At 36.7% G+C, this 20,041-nt stretch overlaps 1 protein-coding gene across 6 annotated transcripts in view; it reads left to right on the plus strand.

Annotated features, from left to right (window-relative positions):
* The window catches only part of CACNA2D1 (calcium voltage-gated channel auxiliary subunit alpha2delta 1), a 362,532-nt gene that overhangs the window by 43,014 nt on the left and 299,477 nt on the right, over window positions 1–20,041 (plus strand). For all 6 annotated transcript variants that reach the window (XR_010998941.1, XR_010998943.1, XR_010998942.1 and 3 more), the window contains exon 2: window positions 7,968–8,049. Coding sequence is in view for 3 of the 6 variants with exons in the window: in XM_068189573.1 (XP_068045674.1) it covers window positions 7,968–8,049 (82 nt within the window). In the remaining 3 variants the exon portion in view is untranslated. The remainder of the gene's footprint in view (window positions 1–7,967; window positions 8,050–20,041) is intronic.

Genomic DNA, 20,041 nt, shown 5'->3' on the forward strand with positions numbered 1-20,041 from the left:
TGGTTTGTATGAATCTCATTTTTTTTCCTTTAATCTTTTCTTTATTGGTATCCAATATATCATACTTTAATATCCTTTTTTTTCCTGGTGTTAAAATGTAATGCTTATTAGTGTGGGGAAGAAGTAATTTCAATATAAATTATGGTTAAAGTATGAGTGTGATATGTTAAACACTACTGATAAAGTAATTGTTTGCCTGAAATGTCTTAGCAAAATTGTGCTGTTAAGCACTTTGTAAAATTCCATTACAACTGAGATTTATTTTTCAATCATTTTTTAAGACATGCTTTTTTATTCTCCAAAGGCATTATGCTATTAACAGATTTGCCATATAATACAGAACCATCAAAAATAGCAGCGTTTACATCTTAATTTGCATAAGCACTAGCTTCTAATCCACATTCCATTGTCGAAGTACTGGAGTAACTGCAGTGATGTATGTGCGATTCAATTTCAGTCTCCTTCTTACCCCATTGCATGTATAATTTCAGTGGAATATCTGTATTTTTACTGGAGAATTTTTACTGAGACCAGATTGCATTAAAGAGTGTCCAGTTGCATTGGACACTCTTTAAATACTAGTTATCAGAGGTGAAGCACAGAGATGATGAGAGGGATATTGCCTGCTCTTTTAGGGGATCTCTGGTGGGTGCAAGTACATCCAGGTCTCTCCAGCAATGCCTGTTCCTCTGTGAGGTCTATATCCTTGGCCATATGTTAGACCATTTCAATTTAAAATTAAATGACTGCTTTTAATCTGGTACAGATTAGAACCAAATTAGGGAGTCTTCATTCTGAATTTATATTTCTCAGTAACAAAAACAGTAACATTTGGAAAGTTTGACTGCTTTTTCAGTGGTAAACAATAAATGGTACTACATGTATATCTTATTGTAAAAGCCTTTAATGAAACATATCTGAGCTCTATTGGCAGTCATTTGAACTGAAAATTTGTTGTCTTCTCTGTTGAACTGTTTCAGCAGTATAATCTTTTGTAATTAAAACATAATCATTTTTAAGGAGTCTTTTTTACAGTTTGTAGCAATTTTGCTGCTGACTCTGTCAGGCTTGCATTAAAGATTCATCTTAAATTATTAAATGATATCTTGTGCAACTGTAATTTCCATGAGAGGATATTTTTCATGTTATTTGCTAGGAAGCTTTAGACTGCTAAAAGAACACTTTTGGCAAAGTAAAGGGAAATATTTGTGAAGCAGAAACTATAATTATGAACATGTGTAGTTAAACACCTCTTAGGCACTTGGCTCATATTGAACAAGGTTATAAAATAATAGGACCATGTTCTTGAAAGTAGACACCGTATTGAAGGAATTACTTCATCACTTTTGCTTAACATCTGAGTCCTTTGAAGAATCTGCTACACACTTGTTAAAATATAAAGTGAAGTTGCAGATTAAGAGTTGAAATATGAGGAGAGGTTATTTCAGTGAGAATGAGCAGCAGTCAGTGGGTCCAACCTGTGGGTCAGAGGGGGCTCTTCCCAGATCCATCTGTGAAGCCTTCTGATGGAGGTATTAAGGCAAGGTTTGCTGGAAGGTGAGAGCAAAACAGCCCTTCAGACTGTGGTCCAAAAGAGACGTTGGGGTGAAGGAGTTAGTTTGGCCTAGAAGTCCTGGCTGAGAGTGGAGAAAGGTTTCTGCTTCTGTGGGCAATGGGGCAAAGGCTAAGAAGCTCATGGTGCCATTCACTGTTGACCACTTCCATCTTGAAACCTGCCACTGGGACTCAGGATTCTTCTCAAAGCAGTATTTTCTAAAAAAAAAAAAAAAAAAAAAAAAAAAAAAAAATTACACAGAAAAGGATCTGTCCTTCGCATGCCATGAACAATTGACTTGCCACTGACTTTCTCATGGAAGTCTGTGGTGAAACTTGAAGACCCTGAGCTGCTGGGCCAGTCAAATGGCTATTCCTTCTTGTTCTGTCTGTACCAATGCTGCATCTCTGGATTCCTTGTTCCCAATTTATTTGTGGTACAGGGGGAGTCCTTGAAAGAACAGTTGGTAGAGCAGTCATTTGTGAATGCTCCTGAGAACTTGTTCTCTGAAGACCATGATGGAGATTAACTATGTTCTGATGGAGATTAACTATGTTCATATAGAGAAAGAGTGTTGGGGGTAAAAAAATGGAAAAATATTATACCTTCTGTCACTGAATGGCCTAACCACATAAATTAAAAGCTTAAAACCCCCAAGTCTGAACATTAGAATGTCTGCTACTAAGAATCAAATGTATCCTGAAGAGATTTCCATCTACATTGACAACTTCTGTCTACAGAAAAACAGATATGACAGAGAAATTATGTCTTGCATCCCAAATGTTTCCATTTGAGAAATGTAAAATAACTATTTCAAGCAAGGGTTTTACACTTTGAAAACAAGAAAGAATAAAAGGGGCCATCTGGCCTTGACCATTGGGGCTATCTTATCTCTGGAAGGTCCTTGCGGACTACATGGCCAGCAGCTTGTCCCATTTGGGGAGATGAGATGGTCAAAGAAGGCAGAGAAACAAAGTACTAATTTTTCTTCTTGCCAACAAAGGAAATATCTTTTCCAGTGGAGCAGAAGATGCAGAAGATTTTGTGCATCCATTCTTATGCACAGAGATCACATAGCTTCTATATTTGCCTCACTCAGTACAGCCAAATGTCATTAATTAATCTTTGCTTTCATTACACAAACATTCTTTGAGACATTTATACAAAATTGTGTGATATATTTTTAACAGACAGTTAGCACTTGATATATATTCCTGTATCATTATTGCATTGGAATTAAAAGAGGGTCTTCAACACTTGCAGAACACACCTCTTTTCACTTAAGTTTCTGAATCCTTACGTTCATATCAAACTGTTATTAACTATGTATAGTACTTTTATTTTATAGTTATAAATACCTTGAAATAGCACATTAGCAAATTTTCAAACAACAGAAAAAGGAGTATTGGAGGACTGTACATCACCCTGAGGTGTTCATAACCATAGAAGTCATAGAATGAGGTGAGCCTGTCTCTGGATGATGAAATTGAATCCCCTCTCTGGAATCTAACTGGACTATTACAAACACTGTAGTAAGATCTGGAAAATTCACAAAACCTTAGATGGACTATTTTGCCTTCTTGTGTTCTAATGCCACATATAAATTATATAACCCTCTTTTATTAATTTTCTGGCTATGGAGACAGCAGGCATTTGAGAGGTTGATGTGATAACAATAGGATTTTAATGATCTTTGCATCAGATTCTTCATATCCTCACCTTTCATTCTCCTAGAATCAGAATTCATAATTTTGGTACATTATGAAAATTTCTTCAGTATTTCACAAAACTTGCCTTTATTTCTTCTTCAAAAGTCTGGTTGTCTGTAAATCTATCCATTTGTCCCTATACCTGAAAGATGAGTGCTGTCAGCTTAGGTCATGAAAAGTATATAGTGCTGTTTAAAATCACTGCATTGAGAACATGGGTAACATGCAGAACATGGGTAATTTCTGAGGTAGAATGTTAGTAATTCTATTGTAACTTCCATTCACATGCCTTCTATAAATTACTATAAGAATTTCTATTTGCCCTTTGGTGTTGCCTAGCAGTGACAAAGAATGGCTGTGAAGCCTGCTGCTATGATAATTTTGTAGCCTTTTCTCCCTCTTCACTAACAGCAAATCTTCTAAAAAACATTTAAATCTGAAAGTGAAGGCTTTTTTCTGAGCAAGAAAATAAAGTGGGGTTAGCCTGAAAAAATATAGCAAGGCTTTCTCTCCCAGTTTCCGAAACTAATCTCATTTATCTTCATTTTCCGAACATCACTTTCCAATTGAATCAGGAGCAGTGTGTTATGTTTTTTTTTCCCTTTCTGATAATCACAGAAATATTGACCTCTTTTGAAAACACTTCTTCCTCTCACTACTGACAGTTTTCATTACTTCAATTGTTGCTATTTTTATATAAAAGACCTATAAAGGAACTTGAGCTGAATGTAATTTTAACTGTAGAGCACTGGATGTGGATCGCTAACATGCCACGTGACTTCGATTGTCAGAGTTTAGGTTTAACCTTGACTCTTTAGATTATAATATATTATCCAAGCAGAAGTCAGCTAATAGACCTTAAATTAGTGTGAGTGGTCTACAAAGATATGGCATATCATTACGTGAATCTACCTTCCTTGAAGTCAGCAGAAAAATACTGCATCAGTTTCAGTAGAGAAAAAAAGGGTTATAGCCAGTTTACTCTGCATCGAGACATCTTGGTTTCTTTTACCCTTGTAATTGAGCAGTGCTCTGTTCTGCAAGTACAGGTTTAATATAAAAATAGGTTTTAATGAAATTAAAAGAAAGATTTTTTTAGTCTAGCATCTGCCATATTTAGTTCTGCCTGGAGTGTGGCTAGATGTATACCTGTGAAAATCCTTTGACTTAAGCAAATATAATTGTCCTGCTTTAAAAAAATTAGAAAAAAAATACAATAAGAAAAGGAAGGAAACAAAATCTTCCTGTGCTGTCAAAATAGCTGTTTCACTAACTTGGCTAATCACGTAATGTGGATGCATGGCTCTTTAGTGTTATGGCTATTTTATCATCAATCTGATCACAGCCCAGGCGATAGGAGCAGGCTTATATCTTCTAATCCCCCAGTAAATGACCCATGTCTGTCTTATCTTTAATCAGTTGGCTCCCTCCATCACTCAGATCACTTGGAAGTTGCTGTGGGAAGGCATGTGCACACTCCTTTTGTCTTGTCACTGCTTCATACAGGGACAACCTGTGTGTGGGAGAAGGGGGTTACAGTCAATTGTCCTGCAGAACATAATCACCTTACAATAGGACATCCATTGCAATGTTTGTGCTAAACTAATAATGATAGGAACAAACCAGCCTTTTGTAGAGGCTTTCTGTTGGTGCCCTTTGCAGAAAAAAATTACTGCTTCTTCTTTAAGTCATGGGGACTCCTGTTTGCTGTGACAGCTTTCCAATTGTTAAATAAACTCTGACCATGAGCAGCTGTCAGACAGATATTGCACTGCAGGCTTCAGTTAAAAGGAGCACCAGACAAGCATTTCAGTGCTAAAGGACCTTAATTATTTTTTTTAAAGTCACACTTAAAAAGAAAAAACAAAAAAAAAACTAACCACAATGAGATAATGTGAGTCCTTCACTTAAAAAAATATAAAACTTTATTTTATATACTCTATTCAGTTTTCTTGTGAAAGTTATAGAATGTGAGTATGTCCATTTCTGAGAAAAAGCCTATGTGGAGCACAAGATGTCTTAAATGTACACTTTTGTCTGGTGGCGAGGTAGGAAATTGAGATGCAGAAATCCTGACATTAGACTTTATAAATACTACTAATCATATTCAAATTCTTGTGGGAAAACAAGAGGAATTATACTGAGCTTCCTCAAAGTCATAGAATGTAATTTTATCATTTCTACTTTTGACAGTAATCCAGCCCAACACTTCTGATGTTACTGCTTTTTGCCATCTGAACAATTTGAGCTGGTTGAAGACGTCCTTGCTCATTGCAGGGGGATGGACTGGATGACCTTTAAAGGTCCCTTCCTACCCAAACTGTTCTATGATTCCATAATTCTGTCATAATGCTGCACCTGATGTACAGGAAAGCAAAAAAAAAAAAAAAAAAAAAAAAGACAGTTTTCATTACAGAGAGTCTAACAGGCTAACTCCAATATGCAATAAAATCATCTTAGGGTAAATATTTAGTGAATATATTGGAAGAAACCTTATTATTTACATTATAATTACAGCTGGGGAGGAAGATTGCCGTAAAGTTAGGAAAAAGGTGTACTTCCTCCTATTCCAGTTTACAGACTGATGCTCTCTACCCTTACCTGACTAAAAGTCAAGCTGGAGAACTTGGACTAGGAATCAAAATTGTCCAGAACTCCACTAGAAGATATGTAGAAGATAGGTTCAGCTCCCCTGGCTGAGGAAAGAGTGAGTCAGATCTGGACATGCCTTTTTCCACTGACATGGAAGCAGAAGCCTAGCTCAAACACAAATTAAAACTAAATCAAACCAAACCCAAACTAAAACAAAAACAAAAACTACTCATGGTGATTAATTTCGAAAGGCAAGGTGTGGGCTAATTGTGTGGAGGAAGGAGTTCTAGACAATATAAAAGAAATATTTATTGAAAATCAATATTTTTTTCATGTTAAAGAGAAAATATGTTTCCTATTTCATTTACCAGTAATAGTAAGTAATTACTAGTTTTAAGTGTAGCTTCTTCCAAAATTTCATATTTAAGTAACAAACTAGCTAACTAAGTAACTAGTTAACTAATATGTGTCTTCACCATTCCAGTTTTGTTTGAAGACAGAGAGGATTACCTCTAGTAAAAAAAAAAGCAGTAGGAAATGGAAAAAGTAAATTTAAAAATCAATCCCCCTGATTTTTTCTATTGACTACTGTTAGAAATAACACCCACAATTTTTATAACTGAAATGGATAGTAAAAAATCTCAAGGTGTTCAGTTATTTATTTTATGCTTTTAAAAACACTTTTGGGTAATGGGTTTTATTTTTTCACCTTTCATATACCTCATTCTTCCACACAGAAAAACGGAAACCATTCAAAAATGGAAAATGATAACATTTTCTTGTTTGTGCTTGTACTTGTGCTTTTGAGTCAATATGCTTCTCACAGATGCAGATGATAGTCTTAAAGCCATGGTAAATGTAATGCACTATGGTTTTAAACAAACTGATTTCTATATAGAACTAAATGTTTATATAATATAGGGCTTTGGGGGGACTTGAACCAGGAAATTATTTTATTTCAGTTTTTGGAATGCAAAGTATAGAAGAGAAGGTTTGGGAGCACTACACCAACAATGGAATTAATTGCTATAGCCAATGCAAATGTGATTTTCATGTGTGAAGAAACCATAATGAAGGGTCCTTTATTAAAAATAGTCAACTTGAGACCATAATAGAGATACTGTTTGAAGATATTGGTTGTGGATTAGCAGAAAATATATTCATTAAAGCCATGGAAAAAATAATTAAAATCAGTCTTCCATCTTCTTTCTTAGTCTTGCAAATTTTCCATTTTGAAGCAAAAATGGAATCTTCCTTTTTTCTGTCTTTATTAATGAATCAATCTAAGTTGTTATCCCTGGGGTATGAGATTAAGGCTGGGAAATGGCTAAGATAAATATGTCTATCTGTTCTAGGTTTGAGCAGAAAGCTGGCATAATGGCAGGGATAATGTGAGAGTTGAGTTGGATATGAAACTTTCTGGCTAGGCAAGCAAGACAACCTTCTGAACATGGATCTTACTGGAATAAACTTTCACCATAGCTCCTTTCCTGCTAGAGAACGTGACACGGCACAGAAACTGTGTTGGATCCAATGCTTTTCCAGAGAGTCAGGTTTACTGGGCACAGGGAGCAGAGCAGGCACAGCAGCAGATCACTTGTTCCCTGGTGACAGCAGCCAGGAGCAAACGTGCCTTTCCAAAACAGCTCATGGCCACTGCTGCCTGTCCTGCTGTTGCTTCCTTGAAGAGAGGCTACAGGTCAGAGAATCTAGTGTGGTTTGTAAGCCTGCTTCCAGCTGCTGTTTTTCTTTGCACTATCTGTTGGGAGAAGGACCTTGGGGCACTCAGGAGAGGCATTTCTGGGAGTGAGCTGCAGGGCAGGCAGGTAGTGTGCCAACTCTGTTGTGGGGATCTTTGCTGCAGCTTGGCTGCAGAGATATGATGGCACTCTTGGGTTTACAGGTGGCATAACATGGTGGCCACCACAGACAACTGTATGAGCAGATTCAAGTCAACAAGGCTGAGTAGAAGAAAAACCTCAAAGACAAGTCTTTTATGTTTTGTATTCAACTTTTATTTTTTCCCTTTTTCTGTGCTATATGCTTGTATGCCAGTTTCATTTGCCAGTGATCTGATTGGATGCTTCTGCTTTCTTTTTTGTTTTCTGCAGGATAAAAGCTTGGGTGGATAAGATGCAAGACGACCTCGTGACGCTCGCACGAACTGCAAGTGGAGTGGACCGGCTTGCTGAAGTAAGAAGAGGTGTCCTAGGCTGCTGTAACTAGAAAGTGAAGGGCTTGCATCTTCCAGGCTTTACAAGCATTTCATCCCAACATACAAAAATGGTTTTGGGGGATTAAACTCTGCAGTGCTTACTGAGAGAAAAATGAGGAACAGACATCTATCCATTCACTCTCATGTTGCAGCACTTCCTCATTGATAATATTTAATCAGCTTTGCAGTATCAGACATAAAGCTTGCCATTGTTGCAACACTTCCACTGAAGCAAGCACTTTTATGTTCTGGTTGTCAAATACGGTATCCAGGAAGCAACCATTCACAGTGGTGGAGAATTCTGCTCCCTATTAACAAGGGAACCTTGCTTTCTGACACATATTTCATGAAATGAGGCAGCTTTTGGTTAGCAGAAACAACAGATGAGAATGAAAACTACTTTTATTCAAATTTAACACCGAGTTTGTTTTAGAGAAGAATTTACAAATCTCTCATTGAGATTTTTTTTGTTATTATTCTGTTCATAGATGGTGATAAAACATGTGCCATTGCAGAAAAATGAAGGCAAAATTAAGAACATGTCAGAGTTACACTGCCTATACAATTTTGTATCTATACATCACAATCCAGTATACAACCATATGATCATACCTCTCCCTATCCCTGCACAAGAGCTATGGCTCTTTCTTTGAACTGATGGATGTCTGATTTGAAGTGAAGGATATTTTGCTGCTGCATGAGGAAACTGAGCTATTGTTTGCCAGCAAAAGCCCCTGGTGCTGGGGAACTGAACGTGAAGCCTTGAGATTTGGTTTTCAGAAAATAATTCCAAATGATCCATGGAATGGATATCAGAGGTTTGAGCAGATAGCTTTGAATGATTTTTGAAGCCGTTAAGAAACACACAGAAAAAATAATGTGTGAAGTTGTCAGATTTAGCATGGTGTATTAATGTATTCCTTTGACCTTAATGACCTTTTGCCCAGACATTCATGTCTTGTGTGTATCCCGTCCCACAAGGACATTTTATCGTTACTGGCTATAGGAGGAGGTTGGATGATTAGCTCAGATGTCCATTAGCTCAGATGAGATCACCACTGTCGTATAAAAGGAAGGGCTGTGTCACTGCATGCATGATGAACATAAATGAAGATTGCAGGGTTGATTTTACTTCTGGCCTTTCCTAATATTTGACTGCATTGTATTGCAACACAATTTAAGGCAGGTGCTTTAGATGCATGTTTTAATCTTTCAAAACCATAAACAAACTGAAAACAAAATCTTGGAATCCTAACACAAATCATCAGATTAGTACAAGCATGGGTTTCCAACACAAAAATGTCTAGCACTTGAGCTTCCTGAGGAAATGTAAGGTTTGGAAGCATGGAACTGTCACTGGAGTTTTTGTAGGTGGATTTCACATGTATCTGCTGACAGAGAACAAGGCTTGCAAATTGTCAGTCTCCAGGTTCTGGTGGGGAGTTTCTGCTACATGTCCCTTTTCGCTTATCTAATTTAGGAGTAATCTGGTCTGTTCTGCACTTGCTGTGTCTCTTTTTTCCCTACCATTCAGCATCTTACCACTGATTCACCATTCAACTTTCCATTCCTTTCCTGCTGTGTTGCTTGGCTGTCTTTCATTTCTCCTCAGCCTATGCTATGTTTCTGTCTCAGTTCCTGCCTTTGCTGCTTCGCCAGTCTGCTTTCCTATTTTACACTAGTTTCTTGTCTCTATTTTAGGATCTTTCTGCTCAGCTTTTTCCAGATCAGCACCTCTCTCTTAACTCTTTCATTTTTCTTAGCATTTCAAAAAACATTCTGTCCAGGTGTGTGTGGCCAGCCTGTCACAATATTCTCTTCTCTTCCACAGGAATTTCTTTTCCCCTTTCTCACATTTCCCTCCATCACTAATTCTCAGTCAAAGACCTGTAATTTTCTCCTGTATGATTTTTCTATTTCACCTTTCCTTCCAGTCTCATTTTCTCCTTACTCTTTGCTTGCCATTTTCCAGTCTATTTTCTTGGGTTTCCATATCTCAGTCTCTGGCCCTTTGTCCTTAATTCAGTTTTCCTCTCCTCCTTCTGCCACTGTGTAGACATGAGAGACCAAAAAAAGTCTGATCTTGATCTGCAGACCAGGTGGGACATTCTCTTGGAGTGATGTCTCTGAGTTAGAATACACCTGTGTTCTCAGCAATTCAGCTGATTAAATCTCTGCAGTGATCTGCAGGTCCTTTTCAGGCTAAAATTTTTTAACACTGAAGACTAAAATATCTTTAAATACATTGAGGTTTTAATCTACAATGAATAGGCAATAGGAAAATGAGTTACACAGGATTTCTAACTGGACCAAAACACTGAGTTAATGTCTCAACAATTTTTCTACGTCTTCTTGTGTAAGGACCACATAGTAAAATAGGTAATGAGTAGCTAAGAGATTGATGTTTCATTCTTTTTTTTCCCCTGAGGAAAATGTTAGTTTATGTTGTTAATGTTTGGCAAATTTACAAGCTGATAAACAGTCTTATAATGAAAACTACTGGGCAAGCCTAATAAGCTGTAGTGCTACCAACTTTGCCACAGTGACATTCATGTGGATAAAAACAAAAACATGAGTGTGTGAATACTACAGGAAAGTTTCTTTTGAAAAGCCAGAATTTACAATAGACTTCAAGGAAATAGTGCTATCTCAGATGATATTCACAAAATGTTCGATATGTGCTTGTAATCCTAGGATTAAAAGCATGAAAGGGGGATGTTTCCATGTAAAATATCCCACTATATCAAAGGCATGTATTTGACCTACGTGGCACGATGTCTTTTCTAGACATGAGGTTTTAATTAGCTCTCTTGGCTGCCAGGGAAAACACAAAGCCCTGCAAGGTGTAAGCCATGCACTCTCCCACTCTCTTCTTTTTTACAGAATATTGTCACTTTCCCATTTCTGAATGACATTCTTTTTTTTTTTTTTTTCCTGCTCACTGCTTATTAACATTTAGTTAGATCTCTTCTGAAATGAACCACAATCTTGGAAAAATGGAGACTACAAGACATGAAAAACTGCATGCCTGCATGCTTGTCACTTTTATTCACAGAATTTGCCTTCAGATGATCAAGCTTTAAAAATGTTTAGAGTCAGATTGAGTTTTCAGCTTTTTTTCTGATTTATTTCTTCTTCCAACTCCAGAATTGTTTGGACCAAACCAGTAGTCTTCATGTAAACTTGAAAAAAGAAAGAATTTGTTTGGGTTTTCTGCCTCTTCTCTCTCTGAAAGCAGAATGAATAATATAAAAAGAAGGAGCAGATTGCTCCTATTATAAAATAGTAAACATGATTTTCTGTCAAAAGCTGTAATAATCAGATTGGTAGGAGAAATGTCTTCCCTTGTTCTAGGGAAAATTGGTTTTAATTTTGCCAAATGTGAAGTTAAAGCTCTTAGCAAGAACATGTAACAGATTATAAACATTTCACAGCCTGGTCAATCTTTCCCTGGACTCATGGGAAGAATTCCCAGTGATTCAGCTGAAGTTATGATCTGTGTCTGCTTTGTGCAATTAAGTCTCCTATGAAGATCTCTAAAGTGACCAAGATAGCTCTCACAGTAGCACAATTAACCAGAGCTTTTTCAATTAGCTGTAGTGCTAATGGTGCTCCCATAATTTGCTGAAAATATCTCAGGGTTCATCAGTACTATTTGTGCTTGGATGTGCCTTGGATGTGTGGGGGTCTTTGTGCTGCAGGTAAATACACTGTAAAATGGTCTCTTCTGCAGAACTATAATTTTTTTTTTCCATGACCATGAGGGAGAGGGATAGCAGTACTATCTTAATTCTCAAATATTTTGGTTTAAGACTGGGAGAACTTTTGACCAGAAGGATGTAGGCACACGGTGGTAATTGGGAGTGGGGCTGTGGCTGAGCCTCATTCCCAGTGGGCACAGCTGTGAGAAGCAGGTGAGCAGCACTGACAGCAATGAGCCATGGAGTGCCCAGGTGCACTGAGCAACCACCAAAGGGAGCAGAGGGCACACAGGTGCACTGCATGAACATGAGGGCATAAAAGTCTGGGCTAAAGAACAAGAAGGGCAGATGCTTGCAGCCTACTGAATGGTGTGATGTTACTCTGTATGGGCAGATGCTTAAAGCCTTCTGAAATTGTGTGGTGATACTCTGTGTGTTGTGGCTGTCTCAACTGTGATGTGCTGCAACAGAAGGGATGTAAAACTCAGAGTGTAATATGTACTTAAAAAGGAAGAAAAAAAAGTGTGGATGACCATTAAAGTCAGGTGAGGTATGTGGAAGGTGGATAGCTGTCCTGTTGAGATCAGTACTTTGGTGAGAGTCTAATTTATTCTGCAGTGTGGACATAGATAACCAAGGGAAGTATTTTTTTGTATTTAAGGTGTTTGAGTTCAGCATGTATGAAATTTCATGGAATCATGTTTAAAGAGAAAAATCTTCTCAGAAGAGGATTCCCTTTTCTTTTTTCATTGACAATTTTCTTACAGTGATTTGGAGTCACAATCTTGTCCTAGTGGCTAACCACTCTTTCTCTTGCTTTTGCATATATAATTGTAGCCATTGTAGCTCTCACTAATCACAACTTTTGAAAATACCTGTGTAGTGAGGATGCACAACAATATATTAATATTCCACATAGTGTATAAAAAGACAAAATTTTTGGGAGTTTATTAGTTCATTAGTGATTCTGCCTCTGAAAAATATGAATATGGTTGTGCTGATGCACATTTTATACATGTTTTCTCTTGTTAGCAATGATGCCAGCGGTATAATGCCTGTAGTAAGAAGAACTGCAAAAGAAAGTTTGGATGCCCTTAAAATTAGGAGTTTTACATTGAGGCTACTCTTATCCATAGCCTGAACCAGGCAAAGTAGCATAACAGGGGGAGAAGAAACAAGGAGCTGGAGAGGCAGGTGAGAGCTGTTTATTGTGATGCCCAAAGGAGGCACGGTGGGATTGGGGTGTCCTGCACAGGTCCAGGAGTTGCGCTCCATGATCCCTGATGGCCTCTTCCAAGTCAGCATGTTCTCCAGTTCTGTGATACTCTCTGGAAATAGTCTCAAAATAGTCTTCCAAAAATAGATTTAAAGCACATATTTAAATCCTGCTTTTTTGGACATTACTATGAGTTTAGGTGAGATTGGGAGAACTCCAACTTGGATGTAATACCAGTGTAATATCCCCATTACAGTAATGCAATGATTGCTTGAACAAGGCAGGAAGTCGGGACTCAAGATGCCAAAATACTCAGCTGGTTGAAAACTGGCAGAGCTCCACTGACTGCAGTGGATTACACTAATTTACATTTGCTAAGAATCGTGACTAACAACATTTAATTTACAAGCCAAGCAGGTAAAAAGTATTAAAAAAAATCCAACAGATTTTTACACAAAAAGCAGAGGCTATTGCTGCTGTAGTTGCCCAGCTGAAGAAGGTACTCTTTAGTCCTCCCTAAGGAATTTTTTTTCCCTAGAAGAGCAAAGGGAATGTTTATGAGGAGGTTTTGTATGTACAACTTGAGACTTGAAAGCAGGAATACAGGATACACAGGAAAATCTTGCCCTGTGTGCTTCTGTAACTGTCTCTCAACAAAGCACAACTTAGTATATTCCTGTTAGTTTTTAAAGTATTATGTTTAAAAAAAATAAAACAAACAAAAAAAACCCCAAAAAAAACCCCAGCAACAGATAGTCATGTAATTGTCATTTCAGCTTAAGAAGGTGAATGTAACTTTGTCTTACCCATAAACTCTCCATGCATTTAGGCATTATGAAGCTGCTCTGATGATATGTGGCTTCTACAGCAGAGCAAATAGACTGTTAGGAAAAAATAAGAAGGAATAGACAGCAGCTTATTATAATTTTAAAATCCATGTAACAAAATAAATATTGAGGCTGATCTCACTAGCTGCATTTCTCAGTAGGTATTTTGTCTTTGAAAAGACAAAAATATGTACAAAGTTCAAAGTCACATTCTAATCTAAAGCTAGATACCTCAGTGTACAGGAAAAGAAAAGGTGAAGAACCTACTGAACTACAGAATTAAGTAAGTACACTGTTCCATTTTCATGAAAGTATGCACAACTTCCATTTTTATATAGACTGTTCACAGCAAAGACTCATGACTAAGCTAATTGACAGCTCATTTAATCTAATAAACTACTACAAGTATGCTTCTGGACTTCAACTCCTAAAATACCTCTAGGCACAGAAGAGAGAGAAGGAGGGGAACCCTGCAGTACCCAGAAAGGAAAGCCTTGGATTAGAGAATATGCCTTATAGCAATGCATGAACTTGTCTGTTCCAAACTGATTGAAGAGAATCCTCTTTTACAGAAACACTGAATTAAAAAATGTGGGTCTGTGTAAAGAGCTTTGATGTGACAAACACACTGGAGCTTCACTATGGCTGTTACAGCAAAAAAATGCCATCTTGTGTAGTGTAACCTTTTCAGGCAATGGCATAAATGAATGAAGCATCAGATAGAGAGGCAGTTCCAAGGAACTCTACTCCCTGAATCTGTTTCCCTTTTGATACATCTCTGCAAAAACAATCCATGCATGATGTTCATAAGGCATGCTGTTATTACAGTTCCAGGAGCTGTAGAGTGAATCCATATAGGTTGACTTGGCCGGTAAATGACATTCCTACTGAGATAAAAATACTGTTTCATCCTACAAAAGAAAAAAGAGCCAGCTAGGTATGGGTATATGATATGTGGTGATGAATTTCATTTACAAAATGAGTCCACCAGCAATTGTTAGAAGATTTTTATTTATTTTGTCTTTTGAATGCTGTTTTATAATAATTAGCTCTCCTTTAGTGAACAGCCCAGCCGAGATCCTGCAGGAGCACATTTCATCCCTTGCTCAGTGTGAGGTCTGTGTGCCTAATGCACAGATGGTGCGAGTCTGCTCAGGCACTCACATTGGCAGCAGCTTCCCAGGCCACACTTTCAGCTTTCCAGGTCTTGGATCAGTCTCTGGAGTTTAACTGAGATGAATGACTTGTACGAGAGACTGATCTCTGATTTCAACTGCCCTGGAGCAGGGATGTTCAGGAAAACTTCCGTCTGCCAGAAGGAATTATAACCCAGAGTAACTTTCTGTTGGATTCTACAGATTTTAGCTAAATTAGTCTTAGAAGCTCTGTTCTAGAAGCCCTACAGACACACCACTGGCTTAGACCTAGAGAGGCTGTCATATAGTGCTTGCCTTCTTCATTCATTGTCTGTGTAGAGGTCCGTGCAAGGGGAGATTTTAGCAGCTTACTTAAAATTAATGTACGACTTGTATCTGGATGATCTTCCCTATTGTCATAGGAGCCTGCAATTCCTGCTTAAGAAGGTGATTTGGCAGGTAACGTAGCAGTAAACAATTTAATTCCTACTATTTTTCTCAATGATTGGCATGATATTTATGTGGTTCTTTCTTACATTTGTAAAGTAAATTGAATGAATTAACAAAAGCTTTATAAAAATTTTATTTATATTTTGAAAGCATTAAACAGATACATGGAGCTGAAATGTCTATTTATTTTTACCAGCTCTAGTATTTATTTATTTATGTATTTATTTATTTTTAACTAATGTATGTATCAGGTTGGATTTGATTTGTATATGCTTTAGCCATATGCAAAGAATTTTGTACCTCATGCTATTCTCTGATGAGCTAGCAGATGGACCTAGGTGATATATGGACACATTCCAAAATATGCTGCGCTCACCCTTGTTAAGGTTGAAGTCATGGAGAGTTTTATGATTAAGAAAAGTAAAAAGAAGAAATGCAAGAACTGGATTTTTTTTTAAGATAGTTGATTTTAAGAATAACAACCCAAATTAATCTATTTGGTGAACATTTCTCTGGAGGTTCTGGTTGTGGACTTTGTAAGTTTGAATTTCATTAGAAAATGAAATTTTTGATTGAAATGTTGTGAATGCCATAGGTTCTGAGGAGTTTATCAGTATTTTGACCTTGGATTTCAAAATACTTTGGAGATATAAAATAATAATGTATTGTGCTGTCCATCCTTCTTCATCCCTGAAAATGTGAAATGTAACTGATACCACAACAAATGTAGACACAACTGGTGTAACTATGAAGCTGTTTCCTGTATATCCTGGGTGTACTCTCCAGTGCTCTGAGAAAGGAAGGCAAGTGTTTAAATGAGTTAAATTTGGGAAATACAGAAAATTTTCTATTAATTCAAATGGTGCCACTCAGTGAGGTTCACAATGGCTGATCTCAAAAATCAGAAAAGTGTTATATTCTTTCTTTTCTCCTTTTGTCTTTTTTGTCCTCAATGAAACAAAATACTAAGCAACTTTTTTTAAAACATAGGGAAGACTTTTTACCCATATAAAGCAAAACTACATTTTTATATAATCTTGAAATGAAAATTCAAACAAGTCAACTATTTTGAAGTTGTTGAAGAATTTTTATCCTCATTGGGTCACCAGTTTTATATTTGCTGAAACGTCCTTGAGTTCAGGCCATATTTATGGGTGTGCTGGTCATATACAACTGAAGTTTTTTGCTAAAGTGCAGCTTTGTTATGTTATTTTTCTAAGGAAAAAAATTGATAAAAAGACAGCAACTCTATTTAACTTTTTAAATTAACTTAGTAATATGTATTAAAATAGATATTGGAAAGTTTGGCTGAGTGAGAGTGTATGAAGCCAGCCTCTGAAACACTTGCATTCTTTCTAAGCAGAAATAGGCTATTGCACACTATTCACATTTGTCTTCTCCCTCATTCCTCAGGTGAGGACACCAGTCTGCTGTCTCTGAGAGGGGTGTGGTGAAGGAAAGGGAGGTCAGGATTACTTTTAGAATAGAATTATGAAGGGTTTGGTGCAGTGAAACGTGGCCATTTTAGATATTTATTGAGGAGTCAGAGTCCATGTACCAGAATTATAATAATGTGTGAGATAGTTTAACCTGGTTAGGGACTCCCAAAGTTTTTAACTGTTTTTTAACAATGTCCCATTTGAGGTATATCACTGCTATGTTCTGCATGCAACTAAATACCGAAGCTGCAGGCATTAAAAGTAGAATTCTCCAAACTGAATTTTATTGAATTTACACATGGCTGACCAGCCATGAGATGTCAGGAAAATGAAATAATTTTAAAAATGCAAGCTGGGAAATTTGAATACATATTTGCAAGTTTTCTTTGTAATCCAAATGGAAATTAAGATTGTCAAAACACATGGAGCTTCATTTACTATTTGCAAATCCACTCTCTCTCTACTCCCTTAGCAATAAACTGACATTTTGAAGATTTCCTTCTTCCAGCAAACAGAGGCAGCTGTAAGTCACTAAGAATAGGTGGCTGCATTAACAAAGCTTGCTCAAGCTCAAGGGAAGAGATGACCTAATATTACCGTAGCTTTAATTACTATTTGATGATCTGGATAATCTTTGATCAAAGCACTATTCTTGATTAATTTATAATGTTCTGTTGGCTTCAACAGTAATACATTCTGTCCTATTGGTACTTACATTCAGATGGCCTTCGTAGAAGCTGAGAATAAAATTAAACATTTTCTTTAAAAAAACTTCATACACTAAACCAAACAAACCCCCAAACATTAGAGCTAATCATTTCCCAAGTCCTGTAGTTAATAAAAAGCAAAAAAAAAAAAACCTTGCTCAAGTTCCCTGAGATTTAAAATTACTCTGGGGAGAGAGTCAGTAGATGACAAATTTCATTAAGAACAGCTAAGGTAGACCACAATTTCTTATTAATAAGTGAGTTTGAGAAATTGTCTAAGTGCCCATCTCCAGATATACCAGAGGTACAGAATAAATGTGAAACATTTTCTTCCTATTATTCTTCTGTTACAAGAAAGATCCACTTGTACTCATGAATTGGGATTTTTGAGTTCTTACTCAGTCTTAGCTAAAAGCCTAAACTGCCATGAAACCAATAAATGATGTCTTCTTGTTACTTAATACTGTATTTTTTATCACTAGGATGTAAAATTGAATACATTCAAAAATGTTTTTCTTAACAAAGGGGGATGTAAAGTCTGCTTTTCCTGTGTAAATAAAGTAGCAGAAGTACAAAGCTGTACTTTCAGGTTTTTTTCAGGGTTTAAATACAAAGTGGCAATTACAAAAATTGCTTCTTAATTTGAAAGTCCTCTGGACTACTCTATTAATTATCAACAGTCAAAAGGGGCTGATTATTCCTACAAAGTGTGCCTGATTATATGCTTCCCTTTGAGTAGGCACCTGAGTGAGCCCATTGACTCTGGCACTGCTTATCCTCTCTCTGATGTTAACTGAGGCATAAGTGGTCCCAGCATCTTGCAGAATTCAGTCTGAGTGTTTTACTTAAGAATGAACTTGCTCTGATATTTTTTTTTCCCTAATGTGCACGTCACTACTATGATAAGTCATGGTTTTCAGCACATCAGCTGCCCTGGCACTTGTCATCCCAGACCTTTAGAGCAGTCAGCGATCAGGCAAGTGATTCTGAAAAGCAGCAGCTACAGTTAACTACTGGGGTGGTTTCCTCCTTTGTGTTGTTGCCATGAATTTCAGGAATGAAGGCATCTGTGAGTTTCTAGGGAGCAGCTGTGATCTTATTTATACACTATATGGAGCAGAGAGTAAGACCTATAAAATACTCAGACTGATTCCTTTGAACACACAGAATCCTTCTTAGAAACGAGCATTTTTCAGTGAGTTCCACAGTGAATTGCTTCTGATTAAAAGAAGTGTCTTGTGAGAAAGAAGAATAGTCTGGCATGTGTATAGAAATAGAAAGTATATAGAAATATAGAATATATAGAAATATAGCTTGGGAATAAGATACTCTACTAAGAAGATAGAATTTTCTTATGCTGGGCAGATCTTATTGATTTTGGCTACAAACATTTCAGTTAAAGGAGAATACCTACAATAATAAAAAGTTAGATATTATATAATATAATAATGATTTAATGTAATAATGATATAATGTTATGTAATATAAAATTAGAAAGTGGTTATTTTTGACTTTTCCTGCTCCCAAGATCTCATCATATTTTTTGATGTCACATGACCTCTCCTCTCTGCTTTTCTCTCAGAAATGAGATCATGATGTAACTTCATAGCATTATTAAAAACAGAAACTAAAATTACTAAATAGATGTGTATTATTAATTTATATTTTGTTAGCTAAAAAAGTTATTAAAACAGAAACTTTTATTCTTTAAAACACTGAGTATTATTAATAAAACTATAATAATTTATTAATTTATTTATTTTTATTTTATCATTACCCAAAATTTCAGTAAGAAATGAACATTTTTTTTCAGCTGAGGACTGGGCTGAAATGGAGCTGATGGCCCCATTCCTCGTTCCTGGTGAGGCAGGTCTTGATCACTGAGGCCTCGTAGTGCCACAAAGTGATAGAAAGCAAGAGATTGGAAGGACCAGGGGGAATTGGTAATGGAAGGACCTTTCCAAAAGTGAGGAGTGGGCAGAAAGAGAATACTTTACTGAGCCTTTAAGTTTCACTCAGTTCAGAAGGATTTTTAAAATTTGTTAAATAAGTTAATTATTTAGTGCACAAGCTTGTAAAACCTAAATCAAGATTTCACAAGTACGCTTAGTAGTTTGGTGTGATTGATTTCAGAAAAAAATGGAGGAAAAGCCACCACAAAATGTTGGTTGATTTTACTGCAAGCTCAGCACTATCTTTGAGCAGTAGATTTTGCCATCATGGTAGTCTCCAGCTGGTCTAGACTGACAATAAAGCATTTGCTGATATGGCAGTGTTTGTTGACAGAGATGTCTCAGCCTAGCTGAGGTAAGTGGTCATTAAAGGAGTATTGAAATAATAAAAAATATTCATAATTTACCTTGTACAGATAAGTATTACTGGAGTCATTGAGCCATTTCATTTCTCTTTTCCAAAGCTGGAAAAATTACAGTGATTTTGGTTAACTTTTGAAATTCTGGGTTTGAACTTCTGAAGACATTGGCTGGTATGATTT

Source organism: Anomalospiza imberbis, chromosome 5 (genome assembly GCF_031753505.1).
Source record: "Anomalospiza imberbis isolate Cuckoo-Finch-1a 21T00152 chromosome 5, ASM3175350v1, whole genome shotgun sequence".
Lineage (NCBI taxonomy): Eukaryota > Metazoa > Chordata > Aves > Passeriformes > Viduidae > Anomalospiza > Anomalospiza imberbis.